The 27,556-nt window shown below is 53.5% G+C and overlaps 1 protein-coding gene across 1 annotated transcript in view; it reads left to right on the top strand.

Annotated features, from left to right (window-relative positions):
- LOC125153157 (zinc finger protein with KRAB and SCAN domains 5-like) overlaps positions 1-23,693 on the top strand; it is a 34,904-nt gene extending 11,211 nt beyond the window's left edge. Inside the window, exons 5-14 of the mRNA XM_047836061.1 lie at positions 5,142-5,253; positions 5,453-5,527; positions 5,747-6,402; positions 6,589-6,704; positions 7,201-7,345; positions 7,909-8,010; positions 8,304-8,441; positions 14,827-15,081; positions 17,724-17,850; positions 21,239-23,693. Coding sequence (XP_047692017.1) covers positions 5,142-5,253; positions 5,453-5,527; positions 5,747-6,402; positions 6,589-6,704; positions 7,201-7,345; positions 7,909-8,010; positions 8,304-8,441; positions 14,827-15,081; positions 17,724-17,850; positions 21,239-22,932 — 3,420 coding nt within the window. The 3' untranslated portion in view covers positions 22,933-23,693. The remainder of the gene's footprint in view (positions 1-5,141; positions 5,254-5,452; positions 5,528-5,746; positions 6,403-6,588; positions 6,705-7,200; positions 7,346-7,908; positions 8,011-8,303; positions 8,442-14,826; positions 15,082-17,723; positions 17,851-21,238) is intronic.
- The last annotated feature ends 3,863 nt before the right edge of the window (positions 23,694-27,556 follow it).

The raw sequence follows: 27,556 nt of genomic DNA, 5'->3' as shown, positions 1-27,556 counted from the left end.
TAGCCCCAAACTGGAAACAACCTACATGTCCCTGTGATTGGATAAACACTCACTTATCCTGCACACCATGGAATACTACTCAGCAACATAATGGAAGAAACTCTTGATTCACACACAACTTGGATGGATCTGAAGGCCACTATGCTATCAAAACAGTTAATCTCAATAGGTACATACTATGAAATCCCATTTATATGACAATCTTGAAAAGACAAAATGATAGCCACAGAGAACAGATCAGTGGACACCAGGCAGGAGTTCTGGGTTGATGAAACGTGTGACTATATGGGGCCAGCACGAGGGAGTTTTCCCCAGGTGGTGGGACCATTCTGGTCCTGACTGTGGTAGTAGTTTCATGAATCTATATATGTGTTAAAATTCACACCTGCATATGAACATGTGTGCATACACACGCATACATACATACACGCACACACACACACACACACACATACACACAACAATTTTATACAATTAAGTAAAATTAAGATAAGTTAAATGAAAGAACCATTAAAAATGAGAATATTTCCCATCAAGCCAAAGTCCAGTCCCTTGTGTATCCCCAGAGACCACCCCACTCATGCTACTGGGGTCTAGCATAATTTTGAGGTTTGATTTGCATGGCTGGTTTTTTGAAGGACCCACCAGTCTGTATTTTGTTTCTTCTCTGGCCACTATGTTCTTCTGCCTGGAGACTGTTTTCATCTTTAGTTAATTAACAACAATAAAAGAAAGACATCTAAACGAAAACATGAGACAAAAGATGAATAATCCACCCACCCTCAGCAGAAGAGCCCATCCCACCAAAGAAACATGTGTACCTTTGTAGACATCACCGGCAGATCATCCCCGCCCTTGAACTCACCTGTGTGAGTTTCTATCTCTGACCTGCTATGGCTGAGAGGGAAAAAAGAGTTATTAGTTGTCTTGTTTTAGGCTTGCAGGAGGAAATATCTTTTTTGTTTATTTCTTTATTTGAGAGGGGAGAGGAGAGACTGAGAGAAAGGGAGAGAGTAAATCCCAAGCAGGCTCCATGCTCAGCACGTGGAGCCCTACTTAGGGCTCAATCTCACGACCAGGAGATCACGACCTGAGCCGAAACCAAGAGTCAGACACTTAACCGACTGAGCCACCCAGGCACCCTAGAAATATATTTTCAAGTATCTTTTTGTAAAACTTTTTATCGTGGAAAACTTCAAACACACACCGTGTGGCAGGATGAATAATGACTCCACCAACCCCCTTGGCCCCACCAAATGTCCATGTCCTCATCCTTGGGACCTGGGAATGTTACCATAGGTGGCAAAAGGGACTTTGCAGGTGATTAAGTATGGAATGTGAGCAGAGGAGATTATCCTGGACTATCTCAGTGGATTCTAAATGTAATCACAAGTGTACTTAAAAGAGGGAGGCAGAAGGAGGTTTAACAACAGGAGACAGGGCAGTGGCCTGTGCACAGAGGTAGTGAAAATGGAGGAACGGCCATAAAACAAAGAATGTGGATGTGTCTAGAAGCTGAGAAAAGTCCAGGGAACAGACCATCCCTGGAGAGCCTTCAGAAGGAATGAGCCTTGGCCAACTCTAACTTTAGCCCAGAGAAACTGATTTCTGGCCTCCAGAACTGTGAGAGAAATCTGTGTTTTTTTCAGCCGCTAAGTTTGTCATGATTTGTTACAGCAGCCATAGGAAATCAATACACACTGCATACACCAAAGTAGAGAGGACAATGAACCCAGGGTTGTGTTAGGAATTTCGTGGGTCCTAAGAATTTTTGCCCCATAAAAATCATATCAAAGTTATATTCATGAGCTTCCACAAAATAGTAAAAGTTATATTTTATGACCATTTGGTATAAAGATGAATATGTTCCAGGCTGGAATAGTTGCTATGTTCATTTTGTGTATGTGTCAGCTTTTAAAAGAAATTAAAACATTATCATGAGAAACCCCTTTCTCCAAAAAGTTTCATGGGCTCTGGGCATTATATTTCTGGCACATGACGGATAAGTCAGCCCCAGATGGGCCACAAGTGCCTGACACATAGCCAGATGTGTTGATGAAAATCCCTTTTCTATCCTGAATTCTCCCCTTGGAAATCACACACATGCTCACACTCCATCTCCATGCACTGCAATTAGGGTCTGGGCTTCAAGGACTTTTTTTTTTTCCCCCAACTGTATCTATAACATCTTTTTCTTTTTAATTTTTAATTGATATAACTGATGTGTAACATCAATTAATATGTATCAGGTGTACAACATAATGATTCAATATATGTATATATTGCAAAATGATCAACTACAATAAGTCCAGTTAACATCCATCACCACACAGTTACCATTTTTTTTTCTTGTGATGAGGACTTTTAAGATTTACTCTTAGCAACTTTTAAATCTACAATATATTATCAACTATAATCTCCAATCCGTATGTTACAGCCCCAGGAATTACCTTTTTTATAACTGGAAATTTGTACCTTTTGACCCCTTCATCTATTTTGTCCCACCCCCACCCCTGGCAAGTCTTTTTTAGACATAAACCCAGCTCTGCTTCCTCAACTAACGCCATTAACAATAATCCGTCAACAGCAGTAAAAGGCTGGTTGGCATTCACATATCCCATTGTTCTTGTTTTCTTTTTCTTGGCTGGTTAGATGACAGATGTGGGCCCTCACATCTCACTCATTGCCCAACACTGTCCCTGGAATGACCAGACCCCAGGGCCAACAGGACTTTGGGGACATTTTTGTGTTTGGAGATATAGAGAAGGCCCAGAAATATCCCGGTTTTTGTGCCTGGCCCAGGTCTGTATATCTGCAGACATCTCTGCATGGCAACCTAAGCTTCCAAGCCAGGCGGACTAATATGCCCTAGCACGCCCCCACCAGCGTGCGCGCGCACACACACGCATCCTGGGCTTTCTCTCTCACTTAACCCCTCCACCATCCATGGTCATGGCCTCAGCCACTGAGGAGGCAGGACTGGCAGCAGCTGAAGGTCTCAGGTGGTTGGGGTACCAGGAAGAAGAGGGAGAGGAATTCCTGCCTACTCCCTTGCAGATGGCAGCCTCTCTGGTGACTGTTATAGAATTCAATAAATGTTGTTTTATAATCAAAACTAGTATTTAGCACGAGACAGAAAATCAATAATTCAGCCAAACACATTATCCATATATTCTCAGCCTGAAAGTGAAGAATCTTATACCTTAATTCCCTCCCACTGCACCCTGTCCTCAGCTCCCTCCCTCCATGAGTCTCCAGCACCTATCAGTCCCGTCTGGGCCTCTGGGAAGCCTTAGAACCCTGCACCTGCACTCCAGCACCCTGGGAGGGTAGGTTGAGAGAAGCAGAAAGCAGAGACCAACCAAAGACAGGCCTTTCCAACATGGGCTTGACCTCCTGCCTGCTTCTCACTTCTTGTTGGTCCCAATGCACTTTCTCGAATATTGTTTATTTGTATTGAGGGATATCACTGTGCTCTTTCTCTAGCCACAAAGCCTGAATGACCCAGCCACTACAGTGGAAGTTTGCGAAGCCCTTGCCAGGTGCCTAGCTCTGAGCAAGTCGTGCAGATATCCCCTTTGAGACCCAGAGAGGAAAAGCTCCCAGGGCCATACAGCAAGTGGAGCCAGAGCCTGGATGAAAGTTTCAGATTCTCACTATTCAGTGGCAAGCACTGATATCACTTTGTGTGGGATCTGTGTACCCATTGGTGGGATGGGTGACAGGAGTGCTTTGGTAACAGATGAGACCTAGAGCCCCACTGCTGCTCACCACCCTCGGGGGGGGGGGGGGCACGCTTGTTCTCAGGGACAGTGCAGCTGTGAGGAACAGTTCAGAACCCCATAAGTGATATTGACCTGACTCCATACATAGGACTCTTCTTAATGCCACCTTGTTGCCATGAAATTGTCAATGGTTTTCAAGTGAGGGTGTATTAGTTAGGGTTTTCCACAGAAACAAAACCAGAAGGATTTATATAGACATACAGAGAGATTTACTGTTGCTTCTTGGCCTTTTGGCGAAGATGAAGTGCAGAGAGATTTACTATAAGGAACTGGCTCACACGATTATGAAGGCCAAGAAGTCCCTGATCTTCTGGTGGGGATTCCATCTCAAGTCCAAAGGTCTGAGGACCAGAGGAGTCCCAGTCTGAGTCCAAAGGCCAATAATCAAGGTGGGGTCCAATATCTGAGGGCAGAAGGTGGCTGTCCCAGCTCAAGCAGAGAGCATAAAGGCACCCTTCTGCCTTCATGTTCAACTTGGGCCCTCAAAGGATTGGGTGATGTTCACCCACATTGGTGAGGATGACCTTTACTCAGACTACTAGTATAAATGCTGGTCTTCCCTGGAGACATCCCCACAGATACCAGGAATGATGTATTACCAGCGATCAGGTCATCCCTTAGCCTAGTCACATTGACACAGAACTGGACACATAGAACACATCACAAAGGAGCCTTGTATTTCCATTTTGCAAGGGGGGGGGGGTGTCTCAAATTATGTCCTAGTAACAGCCCTCTGGGAATGTGCATTTGGGATGTTAAAATTAAATAAAAAAGGAAACCAGATCTGAACATTCCCTGAGCAGACAAAGCCACTTAAAGCCACAGTAAGTGAAACTTAATTTAGTGTGTTCTGCAAAACAAGTGAATTATAATCTGGGCCACTTTGTGCAAATGCCTCTGGCGGTTATTAAAGAAACTTAGGTCATCTTCCTAAACGCAGTGTAAGAATAATCACTTTGAGTCAACCCCTGCCACTGGAAAACCCCAGTATTACCTATTACAAAGGTAATAACTGTCACCAAAAAAGTTAAAATGCCTTCCTCACTTTCACTGTATAAGCCTCCAAGCTTCCTATCAATCTTGGATTTGAAAGCTCTCAGTTCACAGACTATTCCTATATGCACAATAAACTGTTACTAACTACTATTTATTGGTTTGGTGGCTTTTTTTTTTTTTTGGCACCTTTTTTTGGGGGGAGGCAGTGGCTTTAGTTTCGCTATTCCTGGATTTTTGAAAGGAGGCAATGGTGTCTGTCCCTCTGCTGTGGTGGCACTGGGTGGATGGCTCTCTGGTGGCTGCTCCAAGCTGTGGGTGGCATGGGGCAGTTGCTGAATGGGACTGTGTTTGCCATTCCAGGCATCGGAGCTGGGGCTCCCCCAGGAGGGCGAGTGGCTGCAGCCTGCCCAGCCCCAGCGGAGTCCCCACACCAGGGCGGGGGCCGAGGCATCCTGCACCCTGGGCTCACTCGGTGAGTGTTTGGGTCCTACAGCAATCCTGAGGACTGGGGCCTGGCAAGGGTTAGACTTTGCTGATGGCAGTGTTGGGGGTGGGGGGGAGCTTTGGTGATTAACTCTATACCTCCTCCAGATTGTGCACACCAACAGTGGGGACTGATATTGGCACCCCCTGCCCCAACAGCTACTCAAACGTTTCCACCCCTTGACCAGGGCTTCAGCCTCCCAGCATGAAGGCAGACAGACTGAGGATGCTGCAGCATGGGGTCCCTTCAGCAGCCTGCCCAGGTGAGGACAAGGGGGCCCTGGGGCTGTGGGATCTGCCCCCAACCCCATGTGCCCCTTTATCTTAAGAGAGGGAAAGATGGAGAACAAGAAGGCTCTACTGAGTACCAGCAGCTGGCTGCCTGCCCTTCTCTGCAGCCCTTGGGGGGCAGGGGCGGGGAGGCAGTGTGGCCTCCAGCCTCTGTCCCTTCACTAACAACCCTTTTCCCTTACCCTCCCCAGGCCTGGGCTGCTTGCCTGTGAAGCCTAGTGTCTGGGATGAGGCTCCCTGTGGGCAGGTCCGGGACAGAGCCCTCGAAAACAGGCACTGTCTCCCCAGGCTGGCCCAGGACACTCCCCAGGCCGAAGGGAGTGCCTGGCAGGCAGGGGCTGCCCCCAGGGACACTGTGCTTCAGGGCACTGCGGGCCAAGGGCCTGCTCCAGAGAAGCCCCTGCACCTGCGCCCTCAGCCCAGCCTGGTTGCAGACCTCACCCTCCCAAGTGCTCAGAGCAGTAGTCCCCAAAAGGGACTTGGGGACCGTGATGCCAGCAGCACCCACCTGCCCTTACTCAAAGACACCAAAGCCTCCCCCGAAGAGTCAGGGCGACCGGCTGTTGCCCCCTCCTCCGGGAGCTCAGCGGCGCCGCCAGTCCCCCCAGGGACGCGGCCCTTCGCGTGCGCCGAATGCGGGGAGGTCTTCACCTGGGTCACCCACTTCATGGAGCACCAAAAGCGCCACCTGGAAGAGGGGCCCTTCTCGTGTCCTGAGTGCGGCAAAACCTTCCTGCACGCCTCTGTCCTGGGGGAGCATCGGAAGATCCACCTGCTGGAGCCGCTGCCCAAGAGGCCCCGCCGGAGCGGGGGCGAAGAGCCAGGAGAGGCCGACCCCCAGGAAGCGGCAGGGCAGGCCCAGGACTCGGATGGAGGCCGGCGCGGTGAGCCCTCCGGCCGCGGGGAGCCCTCGGGTCTCGGGGAGCCCTCCGGCCGCGGGGAGCCCTCCGGTCTCGAGGAGCCCTCCGCCCGCGGGGAGCCTTCCGGCCGCCGGGAGCCTTCGGGCCGCCGCGAGACCTCAGGCCGCCGCGAGCCCTCGGGCCGCCGCGAGCCCTCCGGACGCGAGCGGCCCTTCGAGTGCGGCGTCTGCGGGAAGGCCTTCCCCTGGATGGTCCACCTCCTCGACCACCAGAAGCTGCACGCCACGCAGTGAGCGGACGTGCGTCCCGGGTGACAGCGACCCCCCGGCGGGCTCGTCCCGCGGGGCGACCCGGGACCCACCGCGTCCCCCCCCTCCCCGGTGACAGCGACCCTCGGTGGGCTCATCCTGCGGGGCGACCCGGGACCCGCTTCCCTGCCGCCGTGTCCCCCGGATGACAGCGACCCTCGCGGACTCGTCCTGCGGGGCGACCCGGGACCCGCCGCGTCTCTGGGTGTCGCCGCGCCTGCCTCTTACCCCGAGTGACAGCGACCTTCGGCGGACTCGTCCTGCGGGGCGACCCGGGAGCCGCCGCCCCGTTCTCCAGGTAACAGCGACCTTCGGCGGACACATACTGCGGGGCGACCCCAGAACCGGGCGCGCCTGCCGCTTACCCCGAGTGACAGCAATCACCGAAGGGCTAGTCCTGCGGAGCGACCCGGGACCCGCCACCCCCGCCGCCGCGTTCCCCGGGTGACAGCGACCCCTGGCGGACTCGTCCTGCAGGCGACTCGGGACACGCCACGTCTCTGGGTGTCGCCGCGCCTGCCGCTTACCCCGAGTGACAGCGACCCACGAAGGGCTCGTCCTGCGGGGCGACCCGGAACCTACCGCGTCCCCCGGGTGTCGCCGCGCCTGCCGCTTACCCCGGGTGACAACGAACCTCTGCGAACTCGTCCAGCGGAGTGACCTGGGACCCGCCATCCCCGCCGCCGCGTCCCCCGGGTGACAGCGACCCCTGGCGGACTCGTCCTGCAGGCAACCCAGGAACCACCGCGTGTCTGGGTGTCGCCGCGCCTGCCCCGTTCCCCGGGTGACAGCGACCCCGGGTGTTCGTCCTGCGGGGTGGCCTGGGACCCACCGCGTCCCCCGGGTGTCGCCGCGCCTACCGCTTACCCCGGGTGACAGCGACCCTCTGCGAACTCGTCCAGCGGAGGGACCTGGGACCCGCCATCCCCCCCGCCGCGTCCCCCGGGTGACAGCGACCCCTGGCGGACGCGTCCAGCAGGCAACCCAGGACCCGCCGCGTCTCTGGGTGTCGCCGCGCCTGCCCCGTTCCCCAGGTGACAGTGGCCCCCGGGTGTTCGTCCTGCGGGACGACCCGGGACCCACTGCATCCCCCGGGCGTCCCCGCACCTGCCGCTTAACCCGAGTGACAGCGACCCACGAAGGGCTCGTCCTGTGGGGCGACCCGCGACCCACCGCGTCTCCCAGGTGTCGCCGCGCCTGCCGCTTACCCCGGGTGACAACGACCCTCTGCGAACTAGTCCAGCGGAGCGACCCAGGACCTGCCACCCCCGCCGCCGCAACCCTCGGGTAACAGCGACCTCCGGTGGACTCGTCCTACAGGTCACCCGGGACCCGCCGCGTCTCTGGGTGTTGCCGCGCCTGCCGCTTACCCCAGGTGACAGTGACCCCCCCCCCGGGGGGCTCGTCCTGTGGGACGACAGGACACCCACCTTATCTCCCGGGTGTCGCCGCGCCTACCGCTTACCTAACCGAATGACAGCGACCACCGAAGGGCTCGTCTAGCTGAACAACCTGGGACCAGCCACCCCCGCCACCGCGTTCCCCGGGCGACAGCGACCCCTGGCGGACTCATCCTGCAGGCGACCCGGGACCCGCCGCTTGTCTGGGTGTCGCCACGCCTGCCGCGTTCCTTGGGCGACAGCGACCCCCAGCGCCGCGCTCAGCTGGGCAGTCCGCCGTCTGTGTTCCGCAGGCGACAGAAGAGGAGCTTCGCCAGCGCCAGTTCCAGGAGCTTTTCCGGGGGGCGCCCTTCACCTGCCGGCCCTCCTGCACTCCCGGGAAGGCCACTTCCTGCCCTCACCGACCCTGGGAGCCTGGCACAAACGCAGGGCTCTTCTATGTGGTCTTTCCCTTTCCTCTTCTTCTTCTTTTTTTTTTGTCCCAGCCCACCTTTTCCTTTTTCACTCTTTTTTTATGATAAAGTACACACAACTTAAAACGTGCCATTTTAACTACTCATAATGCACAATTAGATGGCACTAAGTACGTGCATAGGGTCGTGCAACCCATCTATTCTGGTACATTTTCATCACTCCCAAAATGGATTCCCCGTACCCACTAGCAGTCACTTCCCACCTCCCCTCTCTCAGCCCTTGACACCTACTAATCTGCTTGCTTTCTGGAAGATTTTAGGCAGGATTTTTAGGACTGACCAAAACTGACCTGCACACGTTTCCGTTTGACTCACAGAACGACCTTTGTGTTTTTGTTTTTTTTTTAAGATAAATGCAAACATTTTTCAAACCATAGATGTCACATAAAAATCTGGCATTATGGTCACCTTGGATCTCCCCAGAGCAGGTGTTGGATCACCCAGGTGCCTCAGTTCACCCCACCACTGCTGGGGATGGCCCACGTGCATCTGGATTCAGCTTGACATCCATCCCTACCCCTTCATCGCTGGGCACCACTTGCCCCCATGCCAACAAAAGCCTTACAAGTGTCTTTTTTTTTTTTTTTTTTTTTGAATTTGGATAGTGTTGGATTGACTCTGACCCCACATAAGCAGAGACCTTCTCCTTTTAATCATCCATAAGTCGCCTTTCAACTGGAAAACTCTTCTGGACCTGCCCCGCCCAACCCACTGCTGCTTCTCAACCAAGCTGCCTCCTTCCTGCACCCATCCGTAGCCTGTGTCCCCTGGCACCTTCCCGGGCCATGCAGGTCCCTCTGCTGCCTTCGCGCTATTTGCTGCACTTGCCTTCTTGGAGCTCTCTCTAGCTGGGCCTCCGGACCTTGTTCTTGCCTCGCTACAGCATCCTGGCTTATCCTCACTGAGGGCTTCCGGCTCTACTCCATGCCTTAATTTCTTGTGAGCTTCAGCTCCCTTCCCAAGCACCTTCTTTCTCATCCTGCTGAGGCGGAGTTTCTTCTTCGAAGCTCAGGTGGCAAGGTGGGGGAGAGGGTCTTGACCCCACAGTCAGCCTGAGTCTTCAGGTACAGCACACACGATGGACAGGATTATCCAGTGTCCCCACTGGTTGGTGACCAGGAGTTTATTCCAATGCAGTTTCCATTCCGATCCCCCTAAGTCAGAGGCATGTTCATAGCTCTCTGGGATGGAGCAGGATTGCAGGAGAGAGTGGGGGCTTCTGCCAGCAAGGCATCAGTCAGACCCCTGACTGCCATGCCCACCCCCCCCCCCCCCCCGAGCCATCCTTGCGTGAATTCTCCGAAGATGTCTGCCTCGGCATCCCACGGACCAACTGCCCTCCAGTGACATCTGCCTGGTGTCCCTCAGTCCTCCACCTGAGCTTGTCCAAAGAACCCTAGTGCGAAAGAAAACCAACAGCCTCCCCTATGCCGTCTCTCCACCCTCCAAGGCCCCAGGCTTGCCCTGTTCCAGTTTCTCCTCTGCACTGAACTGTGCCCGCCTCCCTCTCTCTCTTCTATCGTCTTTTCTCCATCTTTCGATGACTGCAGCTGTGTCTAGGCGAACTCTGCCTCCAGTCCACTCCCCTCCATCCCATCCAATACCCACAGCCAGCAAGATCCTTCTGAAACAGACACGCTGAGATGACATAAAGCCCAGCAGACCAGTTCCCTCGAATCTCTTCCCACGTCAGTAGCTCTTGGCACTGGGGTGGTGGAGGCTGGCCTCCTGTGCGCACTCAGTTCCTGCTTGTCTCCACAATGACTCCTATGCTGGGCCTCCTCACCTCCTCGAGGGATGCCTCCTCTGCTTAGAAAAGTCTTCACTGCAGCATTTTACCAGCACCTGGCCCAGAGCAGCCCTTCGTGAGTGAGAATGGGTGAATGGTAACCAAATGAGTATGTGAGCTGCAGCCGCTGCCAAGACCCCACCGCAGGGCTGCAGTAATCAGCCAAGGAAGCCTTACCTGGACCTCTGAGGAGGGGAGCTGGCAGCACCATGGAAGGCTCCCCTCAACACCCTCTGCCTTGGCTGACAGGGGCAAGGATGTGGCCCAGGGCCCTGGGCCTGGAGAGTCGCTCCTCCGAATCCCGATTCACCAAAGCCACCAAACTGAATTAATTGCCCGGCCTGCCTAGTCCCAAGATGCTGCTCAAGCTGTAGTGAGATAGAGCACCGGCCCCTCTCTTCTCTTTCTCCTCACTCCTTGCATGCTTGGCTCACCCTGTGCCTTCCTCTGCCAGCGTCCCCTGCAAGACCCCAACACCTGCCCACTAGGACATTTCCCAGGCTCGTCTGTCCTCCAGCTCTTGTCACAGAGCATCTGCTGGGCCAGGCACTGGGTGCTGTGATGCAGCGCAAATCCTCATCATCTCACGCTCCAGGGAACCAGAGGAAAACAGACCACCCTCCTTCCCACTGAAGCCAGGACCTCTGGGAGGAGAAGAGGCCTGGGCACTGCTAGGTTCTGAGGCTCCCAAAATGATTTTTTGTTTAAAGGATGAAATATATCCACAAGGATAAACACTGTAATATATTTAAATGTATATGTCAAACAATTTAACAAAATTAGAGTGTAATGAAGTTGTGCTATCCATAATGATTATAGAATTCCTTGAAAGCCACACTGATTTCTAATGCACCTGCTTCTGGTAGGGTCCTGTCACAGCCAGGTGAAGGCGACCCTGAGGTTAGAGGAAGTCGAGACTGGCCTGAGTGGTACCCAGCCACTGGTTACCAACACGGTCTGGAGTGGTGAGAGCATCACAGAGCTAGCCTTCAGATCATCCTGTTTAATGGACAGTGTTTTAAAACTCTTTGAATACCCTGTGAATCAAGAGATTTCACACAGAGATCCAAATTTTTGGCTTCTTTTGAGAAGTTCAGACCTGCGACACTCGGCTTACCTGTCCACGTGGCACCACTTGGCTGAGACCATCAGCATCCATCCCTTCAAACAGAGCCCAGCCCCTGCAGGCATTTGAGTTTGTGAAAGTTGGTTGAAAAAAAACAAGGATTAGAAGGCTAGAGGAAGGTAACAGGGTCAAGTCCCAAGGGAGGTATGTAGAGCAACGCGGCTCGGTATTAGGGCTGGGGTATGTCCCCGTGAGCAGGCAAGTCTGTGTGGCAGCATCAACAGCTCATCACCAGGACTCTGCCCAGACCTTTTTGAGAAAAAGATTTCATAATGGGAGTGTGTACACATACATACCTTTTGAGCCAGTAAAAGGAAGGCGGGGGGGGGGGGGGGGGAGTAGAGTACATATTTTGTGGAAGAAAAAAGAAAAAAAAATAAGTATCTTTGAATTTGGGTTTGCAGGTGAGGGAACTGATAATTGACATCTTATGTATATTTTAAAGCCTTCAAACTGTAGTAGAGAGAAGAGCAGGTGGGCTTTCAGTATGACAATCACAAATGTGGGCCTTTTATAGTCTTTGAATGTACAAGACACTTTAAAGAAAAGCCAATAAGCTTGTCTTTGCCTTGTTTACATCAGTGCATTCTGATTTTGAGCCATCCATTATATATATATTTTTTTTGTAACAACCAGTTTTAGGGCTTATGAAATTTAAGGTCTTTTATTCATGTTGAGAATCAGCCTAATCTTTTCAAGTGTCTTTGTGTGTAAAAAATGTACCCAGCTAGGTTCTTCCCTAACATGAGAATTCTTACTGTCTTCTCTGCTGTTTTCAGAGTCAGAGTTCTTTCAAAAAAAAAAAAATGCCCTTAAAACTTGTTCTTCGCTTCAAATTCAGCATGCAAACCCTGACTTGAATAAATCAGTCTTTCTTAAAAGGGCAAGTGCACATGGCTCAGCCTTGGTTAGATTCTTTCCACTCACTGCTCCAGGGACGGTCAATGTTCATCAGTGAAAGTAAGTCTGGCTTGAGTGGGGAATGGCGAGTGTGCACATCTTGTCCACTGGCACCTAGTCCACTGTGCGCTGCTGTACCCGGGGCTCAGCGCCTGGCAGGCCTTGGTCAATGTTCAGCAAATGACAAATTCGGTCAGCGAGGGCACATGGGCTTTGAATATTATGCTGCTGTTCAAATGCACACATTTGACAATGACGTGAAGCAATTTAAAAACATGTCCACCACGTGATGTTTCCTAGAACCCTGTACTAAGTACTGCAAAGCTGAGTCGGTGTGGCAAAATGTAAACAGCTCCTGTGTTTGGCATCTTAGTGAATGTTTCCGTTTTGTGTGTGTGTGTCATTGTTGTCTTGCATTTTGTTTGATTTTTGGAAACACCGGTTGGTTTTACAACAATAAAGTTTACGGCACAATTTCCAATATGAAAGCAGTGTGTCGCTACTCCGAGGGGACTCACCTGGACGCTCACAATGCCTCCTCACTGGCCTCTCCGCCGCGGCCTTAGCGCGGCTGTGCCCCCGGTCCGAAGACTGCTCCCCAGGCTCTTCCCGCAGCCTTTGCTCAGCATCCCCGACCCCCCTGACCACTCTGTCTAAACTAGTCCCGGGCCAGTCCCCGCTGTTAAGAGTGCGGGGGCGACGTTCGCGGGGCTCACGACACAGCCCGCACGGAGAGGACACTCGTGAGGGCGCCATAAGTACGGGCGTCGAAACTAGAACTCGGGTCCGGTCCCGCGCGACGACGGGTGGGGCAGAAGCGCACGGAACCTGCCCGTGGCCCTCTGGGAGTTGTAGTTCAGCGCCCGCCTGCGCAGGCGCAGTCCCAGCCAACGGCGGCCGTGGCATTTGTCCGGCCATCAGACAAGGGAATACGGCGTAGGAGAGCTTTGGGGCAGGGAGGCGAGACTAAGGCCGGCGGGGTCCGCGCGGCCGAACTCGGACTCCGAGCTCAGCAGCCAGGGCCCAGGGAGGAGGCCGGCCGAGCAAGGAAACGACCGGAAGTGCGCGCGCCGCCCTCTGGGAGATGTAGTTGGGCGTCCGCCTGCGCAGGCGCAGACCCTGCTGGTGGCGGCTGCGGCCTTTGTCTTGCGGTCCGGCTGGTAAGTGGGACTGGGGTCGCTGGAACGGAGGAGGCCGAGACGGGAGGGCATCCAGGGGTCTTACCGCGTGCGTCTGCGTAGAGTCCCTTTTCCTGCTTTGGGCCCGGGGCGGGTAGCTTCGGGGGCGGTGGGGGCGGGACCGAGTGGGCGGGGCCCGGTTTGGGGGTGGGGGTGTCCCCGGGTCCGAGAGGAGGAGTTGGGGCCAGGGTGGGGACCTGGCTTTGGCAAAAGAGGTGGGACCCTCCAGCTTCGGGGTAGCAATCAGAGATCCTAGTGGGCCCGACCCTTCAGAGACTGGAGCCAACCTGGCCTGCATCCCTCCCTTGCTTGGGTGGGATGTTCGGGGTTCGGAGGGTGGGGAGGGCCGAGGCCCCACTGTCACCTCTGGAGCTTCACCTTGCTGAGGGGCTTCTCAGGATGATGATGATGAGGGAGACCAAAAGCATAAGACTTTAATCCCAGCCGCCTGGGACCCAGAAAACAGACTCCTTATATTAAAGTCTTATTGAGCACTGACTTCAAGGTAGGGACCATCCAGTCTCCTTCATTAATTCAGCGAGCACATGTTTAGATGCTCAAAGGGCGAGGTCCTAGCCTATATCCAAGAGCCCGCAACATTGTCTCGGCCCCCAGAGTCTCCAGGGGAGTCAGGGAGTCAGGGAGATGATAAGAACCCCATCAACACATCACTGAACAAGACAACTGCCATCTTGGAAACTGCTGTGAAGACCACAGGGCACAAGTGGGATGAGACAGAATCAGAGTCATGAAGGAAAGGTTCAGAGACACCAGGGAAATGCATACTGCCTTTGGCCTGAGTTTCATTTGGGGCACTGAGCCGGAGAGGAGTTTATGAACCACCATCAACAGGGCCTGCATGTCGAGCAAAGTAGATGCTCACTGAAGCAAGAGGCTTTCTTTCCAGCACCAGTGGTGTATACTTCTTGTGTTCACTTGTGCATCCTGCTGCCTCCCAGGGTCCATGTTCAGCCCTTTGCACACATTAATTCCTATAACCTCTGTTAGGTCACCACTCCCATTTTATGGGAGAGGAAAACTGAGGCACACAATGCCCAAAGACCCCATAACTGTCTCGCTTTCTGTCATGGTAACAGGAATAGTCATCACCCTATTGGGCAACTGGGGGTGTGCTCCTTGCCCACCGTGGCCCTCACTTTTCTTATTTGTGAAGTGGAGTAGGAAAATTTGAGGTCATCTGTCAACAACACCTGGAATAGCCCTGGGCACACAGTAGGTGCCGGGAAAATGCCAAGCTGAGGTTTCACTACTGTTGGGTTTGGCCCAGGTGCAGGGCTCCAGGCTCCCACAGCCACAGCCCCTCCTTCCCACACACAGATGCCGGGGTGTGGGGTTTCTGGCCACCACAGGCACTTGTCCGGTCTCTTGCCTCCCTTCTCCCCCCAGAACCACCTGCAGAGGAGCTGGCTGTTCCTGGAAGAGGCCAGAGGAGGAGGGAATGACTGCTGGGCTCCTCACTGCCGGGGCCCCGGTGAGTACACCACCACCCTCACACTCAGGCTTCTCAGGCCCTAGCCTCAGGTCCCGCCAGACTCATTCTGCTCTCAGGGCCTTCGCCCTTACTCTGCCTCCTGTCAGGAATGTGCTTTGTCCAGAGTCATCCTCTTGAGGTTCTCACACCTCACCGCCTCAGAGGGGATCTCCCTGAGTCCCTCAACTGCCCCGTTCTACTCTGGCAGACAGCATCCATCCCACTGATGTGTCTGGCACTTTCTCAACTCACTATCTCCATCCAGTGCCTTAGGCGACAGTTTTTTAGCACCTGCCATGGACTAGGTGCCTCCCAGGCCCTGTTCTAGAAATTGCAGGTGCAAGAACAGACAAGAGGAGCAAATCTTCACCATCCCCATGGGGTCACAGTCCCTGTGAGGAACGTAAATGTGCCAGGTGACGTGCAGAGAAATGAGGTCCAGAAGAAGATGGGCTGGGCACCAGGCATTAACCAGCATAGCCCAGAAGGCCTCCCTGTGAAGTGGCCCCCAAACAGAGACCTGCAGGGGAAGGGGCAGTGAGGTCAAGGCCCACAGGAATCATGTTCCAGGCAGGGGAACAGCGTGAGCAAAGGCCTAGAGGTGGAACCACACCAAGCATTTCCATGAAGGGCAGGCACACACAGGTAATGGGAAGACGGCAAACAGAGTCTCCTAGGCCACCTGTATGGGGCCTAGGGCCTTGGGAAGCAGTTCTGACCATTTTTGTCACACGCAAAGGCCCAGCGCACAGTAGGCACTCAGTGAACGGTGGAACAGTAAAGGTGCCAAACCCTGTGGTCAGCGCTGGACACATTTCACCCTATTCTACCCCCACATCAGCCCCGTGAGGTGGCAGTGAGGAAACAGGCACGGACACAAGTCACAACCCTGAGGCCCCGCTGCTGGGAGTGGCTGAGCCCGGCCTCAGACTCCCTGCCCCCAGTGGGGCCTCCAGTGCTCAGCACATGTCTTGGTGCCTTCGTGGCCCTTGCAGAAGTCTGCACGGCTGCCCCAGAAGCGCCCCTCCCATTTTCACTGGAGCACTGACCCCTCCTGGGATTTGAGTTTTGGCCAGCTCCCTGACCCTGCAGCTAGCACACAGGCACCATGAGGCCAGGCGCGCGTCTCGTTTCCATGGCATCTGTGGTGCCCAGAACAGTGACCCTATATTCAGTAAGTCTCTGCAGATAACCACTGAGACCGACTGAGTCTGGAAAATGTGGGGGAAATAGGGAAATTGGCAAAAGAAAGTTAAAACTTCCAAGTCTTCCGGCATGCCTGTCTGAATGGTGGCTCACACACTGTGTGCCAGGCCTGGGGTAAATGCATCATGTCAATTCCTTCACTCCTTCCAACAGCCCTCTCAGGAAGTCCTCACCAACTTACGGATGAGGGGAGGAAGGCACTGAGCACTTTAAAAGATATACCTGAGGGGCGCCTGGGTAGCTCAGTCGATTGAGTGTCCAACTTTGCCTCAGGTCATGATCTCGCGGTTCGTGGTTTCAAGCCCTGTGTCGGGCTCTGTGCTGACAGCTCGGAGCCTGGAGCCTGCTTCGGATTCTGTGTCTCCCTCTCTCTCTGCCCCTCCCCCGCTCACACTCTGTCTCTCGAGCTCTGTCTCAAAAATAAGTAAACATTAAAGGATGTACCTGGGGTTGGAGTTTGAAGTGCTATCGTCTGGGTGCAGGGCCGGGTCTTGACAGTGCCACCCCCCACCCCAGATGCCTAGTTCATGCCTCACAGCTCCCTTCTTTTGGGAAGAGAAGCTTTAGCAGAGACAGATGCTGCCAGGTGGGCCAGGATCCAGTATTTGGGCACCCTGTGTCCCTCACCCCCCTCACATGGGGCAGTGACACGCGAAGGCCCTGGACTTTTCCTCTGCTCCCCGGCCATCCATAGCACGTGATTTGGTGGGATGAAAGCTACCTTTGTGGAGGATGTCTGCCCCTGACCCTCAAGTCCCTTCAAGAAAATCATCAATTCTCCATCCAGTCGTGGAAGAAACTGGCCTTGTGTGGGAATTTCAGAAAACCCATGCAGGTGTGATCATGATGGGAAATGCCCCTCCAGAACCGCCCCACACCCCCAGAACCCACCATCAGCCTTTCTCCTTGAGGATCGTGTTTTTACCCCAGTGTTCAAAGGTCCAAAATTAGAGTAGGAAACAGTCTCCAGGGGTCCTGTCACTGGAGACCCCACATCCGGTTCATTTGCTTGTTCCCATCACCACATTGGCCATTTTCTGTCTCCCCAGCCCCACTTTGTATTCAGCTATGGTTAATGCACAGTGTAGATTTACAGGAGTGTACAGCTTGGTGACTACAGGTATGGACACTAGTGGACATTCTGGTTGATGCGTGGGAGGCTTTCAGCCCCCCCCGGGGCTCCTTCATAACCCTCCCTCAGTCACCACCATTATGGCATCTCGGGGATCCTGTGTCTGCATGACTGGGTTATGTCCTCTTCTCTCCTCAGACCCCCTTTCCTCCAGCAGAACCCCCCAGTCCCACGGGAAAACCTGGCCCAAATCCTCAGACCTGAGAAAAATCAGCCTGGCTCATGTCCCTGTTCACCAGCTGCTCACGGTAGCAGCTATCACCGGGCTTGGCCTGGGTGAGGACATTTGCGTGTGATGTTTCAGGAGCAAGTGACCTTTGAGGACGTGGTTGTGGACTTCACCCAGGAGGAGTGGGGGCAGCTGGAGCCCGCCCAGAGGACCCTGTACCGCGATGTGATGCTGGAGACCTTCAGGCTCCTGGTCTCCGTGGGTAAGGCTACACTCGAGCCCCCGCTGGTCTGCCCCCAGCACAGATTCTAGTTCTTCTGGGCCAAAAGTTGGGATAGGTCTAGGCCATAAAAGCAAACACCTAGAATGAGTTTTGGGCTTTAGAGACCCGATGTTTGGTTGCATGTTGCAGATCCCACTGAAAATGCTAGAAGCAGAAAATCATGAGGTAAGAGGGGAAGAGTGGGTGCCAAGGTAGACCTACCTGAGTCTTCCTGTGGTGCTGTCAGGAGCCCCCTCCCTCCCCACCTCCTCCCTCTACCTCACTCTGCCTCCATTTGCAGGTGGGCCTCTCTGATGGTAAGAAGAGAGCTGCCCAGGTGCCTCTTCCATGTCTGAGACTAGCGGAAAAGACCGGGCCTGTGTCCTGGGCACCCATGGAAGGCCCCTGGGTTGTCTTGGTGTGGTGGCCAGGTCCCCTCCACACTGGTCACTGTTGCCAGGGCGGGCAGGAGAAGCAGCAGAGCCTGATTGGCCTGGGCTGAGTCACACATCCTCCCACAGCCAGGGGTGGGGGTCCTAAGGGGGCTACAACTGTGGCCTCTGGGACCTGCATCCGATTGAGTCTAGGAAGACTGAAGGTGGAGCAGATGGAGGGGCGGGAAGGGGTGGGGAACACAAATGTGTACTCTGCGGGTCTCCCCTTGGGCAAGACGCTGGCTCCTGAAGCCAGATGTTGTCTCCCTGCTGGAGCAGGAGGAACCATGAGCGGTAGACGACGGGGTTCCCAGAGGCGTGTGCGCAGTGAGGGGAGAGCCTTGCAGGGCTGGGTGGGCCCCAGTCACACCCCGGGCACTCTCCATGTGTGCCCTCACATTCTTCAGAGCAAATTGACTGTTCAGTTGTTGTTGTTTTAAATTTTTTTTATGTTTATTTTTGAGAGAGAAACAGACAGAGTGTGAGTGGGGAAGGGGGCAGAGAGAGAGGGAGACACAGACTCCAAAGCAGGCTCCAGGCTGTGAGCAGTCCTCACAGAGCCCGACGCAGGGCCCGAACTCACAGACTACTAGATCATGACCTGAGCCAAAGTCGGACGCTTAACTGACTGAACCACCCAGGCGCCCCACTGCTCAGTCTTTTAGTAAATGTGCACCAAGCACCTGTTCTACTGTGGCTGAGACCAAGCCCTCATCTTCACTGAATTTATGTTCTTGGTGAGGGAAGAGGCACACGATACATAAAGCAATAACTGCACAAGATGCTCACGGCACATGATGAGTGCTGAGGAAGTGAAGCAGGTCATGAGGCAGAGACCAGGGTTGTGGGGAGGACCTGAGCAGAGATGAGGCAACATGTGGCTGAAGCCTGAGTCATGAGAACAGTGCAGCCATGAAACAAGCTGGGAGAACAGGGTTCTGGGCAGCAGGAACAGCAAATGCAAAGGCACCAGGGTGGGCAGCAGCCTACTCTCAATGCGTAACAAACTCGGCGGCCTCAGCAGTTTAAACCACAGAAGCATTTATGACTCATGTATCTGTGGGCCCATGGATCCAGTCTGGGCTTTTCCATGTGCCTGTGGGGCTCTGCTCTTCATACACCTTATCCAGCTCCTGAGACCAATACTGACTCTTTGGGCAGTGAGGCCATCCTGCCCACTGGCAGGCAGTCTCCCCTGGTGTCAGGCCCTGACCCTGTTTAAGCAACGGCCCATCGCCAGGGCCCAGAAAGAATGGCCGGCGTGTGGGAGGGGGTCAGGACAGAGTCTCCCCAGCAAAAGGGGTAACCAGCCCTTACCTAGAATATTAGCTTCGTATGGCTCCTCTAACAATTGCCACAAACCTCATGGCTTAAAGCAATGCACATTATCTTACAGTCCAGAGGTCAGAAGTCCGAAGTAGGCATCTCTGTGCTACATTCCATGTGTGAGCAGGGCAGCGCTCCTCCCGTGGGGCCTGCAGAGAACCCAGCTCCTTTCACTTTCCAGCTTCCAGAGGTGCTCACATTCCTTGTCCGTCCGTCTCCCAACTGAGCATGGCCTCGTCCATCTCCCAACTGAGCACGGCCCTCAGGTCTCACGTCCCTCTGGCCCTGGCCCTCCTGCCTCTCTCGCACATTCCAGAACCCTTGTGGTTGCCTTGGGACCACCCGAGGTAATCTCAGAGGACTAGCTAATGTGCAAGGGTTAGCAGCCTCCGTTCCTCACCGGTTCCAGGAATTAGAACACAGACATCTTTGGGAGCCGCTATTTTGCCAGCCACACCTGGCTTGACCCCTCTTTTTTTTTTTTTCCCCCTTAACACCTCACTGGAGCATAACCTAAATGGGCACAGTGCCCATATCACACCTTAGGGCCAGTCCGGTGTTGGGGTGGGGGCGGCATGCGCGAGGGCTCGGCTGTGCAGAAGGGGCTGGGTACCGGGGCAGGAAGTCCTGCCAGGAAGGAGCGGGGCAGGGTACGTTTGTTTGTTCGTCCCCCATGTCTGCTGGCCTCAGCTGAAGGCATGGGTGCAGGGGTGACCCAGGTGGACAGAAGCCCTGCCCTTCAGGAACTCTCAGATGGTGAGATGGACCCAGCAGACCAGATCCAAGTCCTCCCAGACAGCTCAGGTCATTTATCCATCCTCCGGCGATACGCCTCTCAGCGGCCTCCAGTCTGGGGGAGCTGATGCGTTTCTTCACATCAGGGGCAGGTGGAACAGCAGCCAGAGACCGCCAAGCAGAAAGCGGACCTTGTCAGTGAGACAGCTGGGGCAGAGGGAGAGCTGGGCCAGGTGGTCCTTCACCTGTGAGACGGCTCTTCCTCCGTTGCCACCTGGTGCCATGGAGGCTGCTTTCACTGGGGCCTGGCCGTCGCTCTTCTCCTTCCAGCCTGGGGCGTCTGTCCACAGCTTCCCTGGATGCCCTCTGTCTGCCTCGCATTGCCTCCCTGCCTCGTTCTCTGTGTTCCCCTTGCAAGCCCCACTCAGGCCCCTGCGCCAGCTACCCCACCCCTGACCACTCTCAGAGCTTCCTCTCCTGCTTGCGTTCCTTCCCTGACTTGCAAAACTGTATTTTTAAATGGTTAAAGTCACTTGTGCCTTGAGCCTTTCAAAACCATCAGTTTTTTTTCAATGTGTTTTTTTTTTTTTGGTTTTTTTTTTGTTGTTGTTGTTTTTTTTGAGAGAGAGACAGAGCATGAGCGGGGTAGGGGCAGAGAGAGAGGGAGACACAGAATCTGAGGCAGGCTCCAGGCTCTGAGCTGTCAGCACACAGCCCCACGCGGGCTCAAACTCACCAGCGGTGAGATCATGACCTGAGCCGAAGTCAGACACAACTGACTGAGGCGCCCCCAAAACTATCAGTTTTATCCTTCCATCCGTCCACCCACCCAACCCAAACCCTTACCCCCAAACAGAAATTAAGGAACATTTCCGGGGTTTTTTTTCTTCCAGATTTGGAAACCAGACCCCAAACCAAAGTGTCCACCCCAACTCAAGACATCACTGAAGGAATACGTACCAGTGCCCTGGCAGAAAGGTTCCTGTGGGATAGTCTGTGGTACTCAGAGGGTGACGATGCAGAGGGCTGCCGCGGACAGAGTCGAGAGAGCCATGTGGTGAAGACACCCATGCAGCAGCAGCAGCAGGGGGATGGGTTTGGGGGAAACTTCAGTCTGAGCCCCCGCTTCCCAACTCAGCCAATGACTCCAGAAAGGCAAGGCCTCCACATGCCGGGGACGCGCGGGGGGAGGGGGAAGCCAGACCCAGGGCTCCACGCCGAGCAGAAAACACACGCAAAAGCGAAGCCCTACGAATGTCAGGCGTGCGGCAAGGCCTTCGGTCACAGCTCGGCACTCCTCGAGCACCACCGAACGCACACGGGAGAGAGGCCTTACGAGTGTCCCGAATGCGGGAAAGGCTTCCGCAACAGCTCGGCGCTCACCAAACACCAGAGGATCCACACCGGTGAGAAGCCTTACCGGTGCCCCCAGTGTGGGAAGACCTTCAACCAGATCGCCCCGCTGGTCCAGCACCAGAGGACCCACACGGGCGAGAAGCCGTACGAGTGCGGCGAGTGCGGCAAGGCCTTCAGCTTCCGCTCGTCCTTCAGCCAGCACGAGCGCACGCACACCGGGGAGAAGCCGTACGAGTGCGGCGAGTGCGGCAAGGCCTTCCGCCAGAGCATCCACCTCAGCCAGCACGTGCGGGTCCACACCGGGGAGAGGCCGTACCGCTGCGGGGACTGCGGCAAGGCCTTCGGCCACAGCTCGTCCCTGACCAAGCACCAGCGCATCCACACGGGCGAGAAGCCCTACGAGTGCCTGGAGTGCGGCAAGGCCTTCACGCAGATCACGCCGCTCGTGCAGCACCAGAGGACGCACACGGGCGAGCGGCCGTACGAGTGCGGCGACTGCGGCAAGGCCTTCAGCCAGAGCACGCTGCTCACCGAGCACCGCAGGATCCACACGGGCGAGCGGCCCTACGGCTGCAACGAGTGCGGGAAGACCTTCAGCCACAGCTCGTCCCTCAGCCAGCACGAGCGCACGCACACCGGGGAGAAGCCGTACGAGTGCGGCGAGTGCGGCAAGGCCTTCCGCCAGAGCACGCACCTCACCCAGCACCAGAGGGTCCACACCGGGGAGAGGCCGTACGAGTGCGGCGACTGCGGCAAGGCCTTCGGCCACAGCTCGTCCCTGACCAAGCACCAGCGCATCCACACGGGCGAGAAGCCCTACGAGTGCCGCGAGTGCGGCCGGGCCTTCAGCCAGCTGGCCCCGCTCGTCCAGCACCAGAGGACGCACACGGGCGAGAGGCCGTACGAGTGTAACGCGTGCGGCAGGGCCTTCAGCCAGAGCTCCCTTCTCGTGGAACACCAGAGGATCCACACCAAGGAAAAGCCCTACGGCTGCAATGAGTGCGGAAAATCCTTCAGTCACAGCTCATCGCTCAGCCAGCACGAGCGCACGCACACCGGGGAGAAGCCCTACGAGTGTCAGGACTGTGGGAAATCGTTCAGGCAGAGCACCCACCTCACGCAGCACCGGCGGATCCACACGGGAGAGAAGCCATATGAGTGCAGGGACTGCGGGAAGGCCTTCACACACAGCTCATCCCTCACCAAGCACCAGAGAACTCATACTGGGTAGGCCCGCCTCCCATTTGCTCGGACCTGGAAAAGCCTTAAGTCATAGCTCATCCCCTACCAGACTTGACCCCATCATTCCTAACGGAAACAATACAAATATATGCATACGCAAGCCTTCCCGCACCCTTAGAGAGGAATGAAAGAAATGATTGTGGGAATACCGAGCTCTAGGTCATCCGTCGCCGGATATCGGCCCGTCCAAACAGTGGTAGGAAGTGTGGAGTTGAGGACCTTCAGTCATGAGTGACCGCTAATGCTACATCAGAGAACCTACAAAAGAGAAAAATGGGGGGCGTGGGGGAATGTAGTGGATCTGGGGATGGCTTCTGTCCAAGGATTCACACTATTCCAAACCAGAGGTTTGCAAAGTGGTGAGGAACCCGACAAATGCTTTTCATATGCAGGAACCACACGCAGAATTTATCATTATTGCACATTACGTTCTTTGGGGTGCTTATGAATGGTGCAAGGCGACTATGAATTTCTCTACAGGTGACTCACAGGCATTAGAAACACATGTTGAGGATTCACAAAAAGGAAGATTTTTTTTTTCCCCTTTGTTAAGCCACCATCTTCTGAACAACAGCACCTCCACATTGGAACCTTATGTTTTGCAAGGTTTCTCCCTCTTGAGAAATGTACAAGTTAATCTTCTCTTGACTGTTTTTCATGGAGTCCCTTTCCCAGTGTTTTTTAAAAAGCTTTTGTTTTTTGTATAATATATCTTGAAGGTCCATAGTATTAAACTGCGTCCTGAATTCACTAACAGCAGTCTCTCTGACTACCATGACACTTGGAATGGTGACTTGCCATCCTCATTAGAGCCCATATTTAAGTTACATTGGCTGGATTTGGTCACCAGCCATCAGGGTTGTATCAGTTGGCTTGATTTTCCAATCACAATGCTGGGATATAAGCTTCCAGTTAACTTGAAATTTCTCCCTTGGGGGAGCGTATTTTAAATAGTCTTCCAATAGTCCTCACTATGCTTGTGGAATGCCTCTTCTCTTTTAAAGTTTTTTTGTTTTTGTTTTTGGAATGTCATAGTCACTTAAAAGCCACTTAAGAAAACAGCAGTCTCCAGTAAAAATGCAAGCCACATTGGTAAATTTAAATATTGTAATAGTCCTATTTAAAAAGCAAGAAGAAGGGTGCCTGGGTGGCTCAGTCGGTTGAGTGTCTGACTCTGGTTTCGGCTCAGTTCATGGTCTCACAGTTGGTGGGATCGAGCCCCACATCGGGCTCTGGGCTGACAGCACAGACCCTGATTAGGATTCTCTCTCTCTGTCCCTCCCCCACGCATGCCCTCTTTCTCTCAAAATAAATACATTTAAAAAATAAATAAAAAGCAAGCAACAGGTGAAATTAATATCTGTCCTTATATATCCCAAATGTTACCATTTCAACACATCAGTATGAAAAACCACTAATGAGATGTTTTGTTTGCTTTCTGTATACTAACTATAACTTCCAAATCCAGTTTCTTTTACATCTGCAGGACATCTCATTTGGCTGTGGCCTCCTTTCACATGCTCATTTGCCACACGTAGCTGGCCAGTGGCTATCCTGGACAGGACAGCTCAGCTTCGGTCCCTGGGCAGCTATTTTGTCCCTCTCCCATTATTACACATATCCTCCTTTCCCTGTACTTCTATCCTTGGGTAGGTAGCTTCTTGTTCTCAAGGAAACCAGGTTCCTACCCCTGAATCCAGTGTAGAAAATACGTCATGCCAATTGCGCATAGTTCAGACTCTCTAGGAATATAATTCTTAAGAGAACATTCATTACATTTGGAAACATGTTAAGGCTCCTCTATTCCAATGCAGTTCGGTAAAAATGGACCCCAACCACACGCTCTTCAGCAGCCCTCTGAAAATGCCAGGTCACTGACAAACTGAGTCATGTGAGCTCCTGCCATCGCACTCAGCTCCTGCTCACCTGCCCCCACAAGGATACAAAAGGAAATACAGCACAGCAGTAGGAACCATAGGAGGTGCTCACACAGTGTCACTTCTGCCCTACCTCCAGGAACGAAAAGGCTCCCTCCCTAGCAGTGCCACAGCAGTGACAGAAGTTGCAGAAGTTACATCCAGAGTGTCAGAAAAACTTCGGGGGTGAGTGCACTCCTGACTAGAGGGCCCAACTTACTTGGATAGTTGCTGATCTGTCTCAATTATTGACACAAAAGTTGAAGACCAACAAGGGAAAACGAACGGGGTGAACACAGGTTCAGAAGAGGCCATGCAGTTTATACCTTCCTCACAGGGACACATGTGCTTGGAATCCTGAGATGCCCCATGTAAGAAGTCCCAACTGGGGTGCCTGGGTGGCTCAGTCAGTTAAGCATCTGACTTTGGCTCAGGTCATGATCTCGTGGTTCACGAGTTCCAGCCCCATGTCGGGCTCTGCGCTGACAGCTCAGAGGCTGGAGCCCGCTCTGGATTCTGCGCCTGCCTCTTTCTCTGCCCCTCCCCAACTGGTGCTTTGTCTCTCTCTCTCAAAAATACATAAACATTAAGAAAAAAAACACGTTCCCACCACCAGGAGGCCACCGTGTGGTCAGGATGTCCACGCCAGGTAAGCTCCATGTATGGGCTCCAGTGAGCAGTCCTAGCCCGCAAGCTTCCCAGCTGCATCAGGCGTGCAAGGGTGACTCAAACCCCACAGTTTTCAAGGTACCTCAGACTTCAAGTTCCCAGCCGAGGTCTCACACATGGTGAAGCAAAGACAAGCCATCCCTGCTGTGCCCTTTCCGAATTACTGATCTGCTGAATCTGTGAGCAAAACAAGATGGTAGTGTTTCATGGCCTTTCTTCTGCACACATGTGATGAAAGAGAAATTGCTGCTCTCTCCTTCTTACGAGATCAGTCCTGTGGGATGAGGGCCCGATGTTCATGACCTCATTTAACCCTAATTACCTCCCTGTAGGCCCTATCCCCAAATACAGTCACACTGAGGGTTAGGACTTAAGTGTATAAATTTGGGGTGAGGGGATACAATTCAATCTGTAACAGAAGGCATTTAAGCATCTTCTTGCCATTGAAATTTACTCCCATCTGGCCAGTTTTCCATTTATGGGATTTACCTTTTCCTAACCTTTTGACCATTCATCCTCGGCCACCCTATGGAAGTTAGCCATGAACTCCATTCCATTCTTAGTGCCCGTGCACCTCGGGCTCTCCCTAGCTCTCCAGGTGTCTTACGTCCATTCTGAGTCCTGGCTCAGGGCTCCATGATCTATACACTTTCCAGCCCTCCCAACTCCATTGGAGAGACCAAGGCCACCTTCTTGTGTTTCCCGATTGCTGCACCTTTCTCAATGGGCCACCCCTTTGGGTGGGAAACCCTCAGCACAGATCCAAAGCCCCTAAAACCTGAACTAACCCAGCTTCCTCTGAGATAAACAGTGGGAACATCTGGCCATATTTTGGTCTTTCTGTAGAATAAATCACCCATTTGTGTGTTCCACTATGTCTTGGTCAGGATGGTGATGGCAAGGGAACAGCAAACAAATCCTGACATCATTTCAGTAGGTTTGTTTTTTGTAGTGGTTTGAGAAAAGCAATTCTGAAGTGATTTTTAGAGGTATTTTAGGACTTACCGTTTTAAAAAATATTTTAGAGAGCACCTGTGAGGAAGGAAGAGGGTGGGGGGGAGGGATAATCTTAAGCAGGCTCCACGTTCAGTGCAGAGCCCACTGTAGGGCTCAATCTCACAACCCTGGGATCATGACCTGAACTGAAATCAAGAGTCACACACTCAACCGAGCCACCCAGGTGCCCCAGGACTTAGCATTTTTAAAAAAAAATTTTTAGGGGCGCCTGGGTGGCTCAGTCGGTTAAGTGTCCAACTTCAGCTCAGGTCATGATCTCGCGGTCCGTGAGTTCGAGCCCCACATCGGGCTCTGGGCTGATGGCTCAGAGCCTGGAGCCTGCTTCAGATTCTGTGTCTCCCTCTCTCTCTGCCCCTCCCCCATTCATGCTCTGTCTCTCTCTGTCCCAAAAATAAATAAACGTTAAAAAAAAAAATTAAAAAAAATTTTAATGTTGGGGTGCCTGGGTGGCTCAGTCGGTTAGGCGTCCGACTTCAGCTCAGGTCATGATCTCACAGCTCATGAGTTCGAGCCCTATGTCGGGCTCTACGCTGACAGCTCAGAGCCTGGAGCCTGCTTCGGATTCTGTGTGTGTCTCTCTCTCTACCCCTCTGCTCATGCTGTCTCTCTCTGTCTCAAAAATAAACAAACACCAAAAAATTAAAAAAAAATTTTTAATGCTTATTTATTTTTGAGACAGAGAGAGACAGAGTGCAAGTGGGGGAAGGGCAGAAAGAGGGAGACACAGAATCTGAAGCAGGGTGCAGGCTCCAAGCTGTCAGCATAGAGCCCGACATGGGGTTTGAACCCACGAACCACAAGATCATGACCTGAGCCAAACTTGGACACCCAACCCACTGAACCACTCAGGTGTCCCAGGTCTTAGCATATTAACAAATGTGTTGATTTTAGGATTCGCACTATTGACATAAAAATATAGGGGAGTAGTAGATTGAAAATGGAGGTATTGCTGTATATGTATGTGTATATGCATGCATACGGGCACACATACCTTTTTGTGTGTAGCTGTGT

This window comes from Prionailurus viverrinus, chromosome E2, assembly GCF_022837055.1.
Source record: "Prionailurus viverrinus isolate Anna chromosome E2, UM_Priviv_1.0, whole genome shotgun sequence".
Lineage (NCBI taxonomy): Eukaryota > Metazoa > Chordata > Mammalia > Carnivora > Felidae > Prionailurus > Prionailurus viverrinus.
This window is presented reverse-complemented; position numbering and strand designations above follow the sequence as displayed.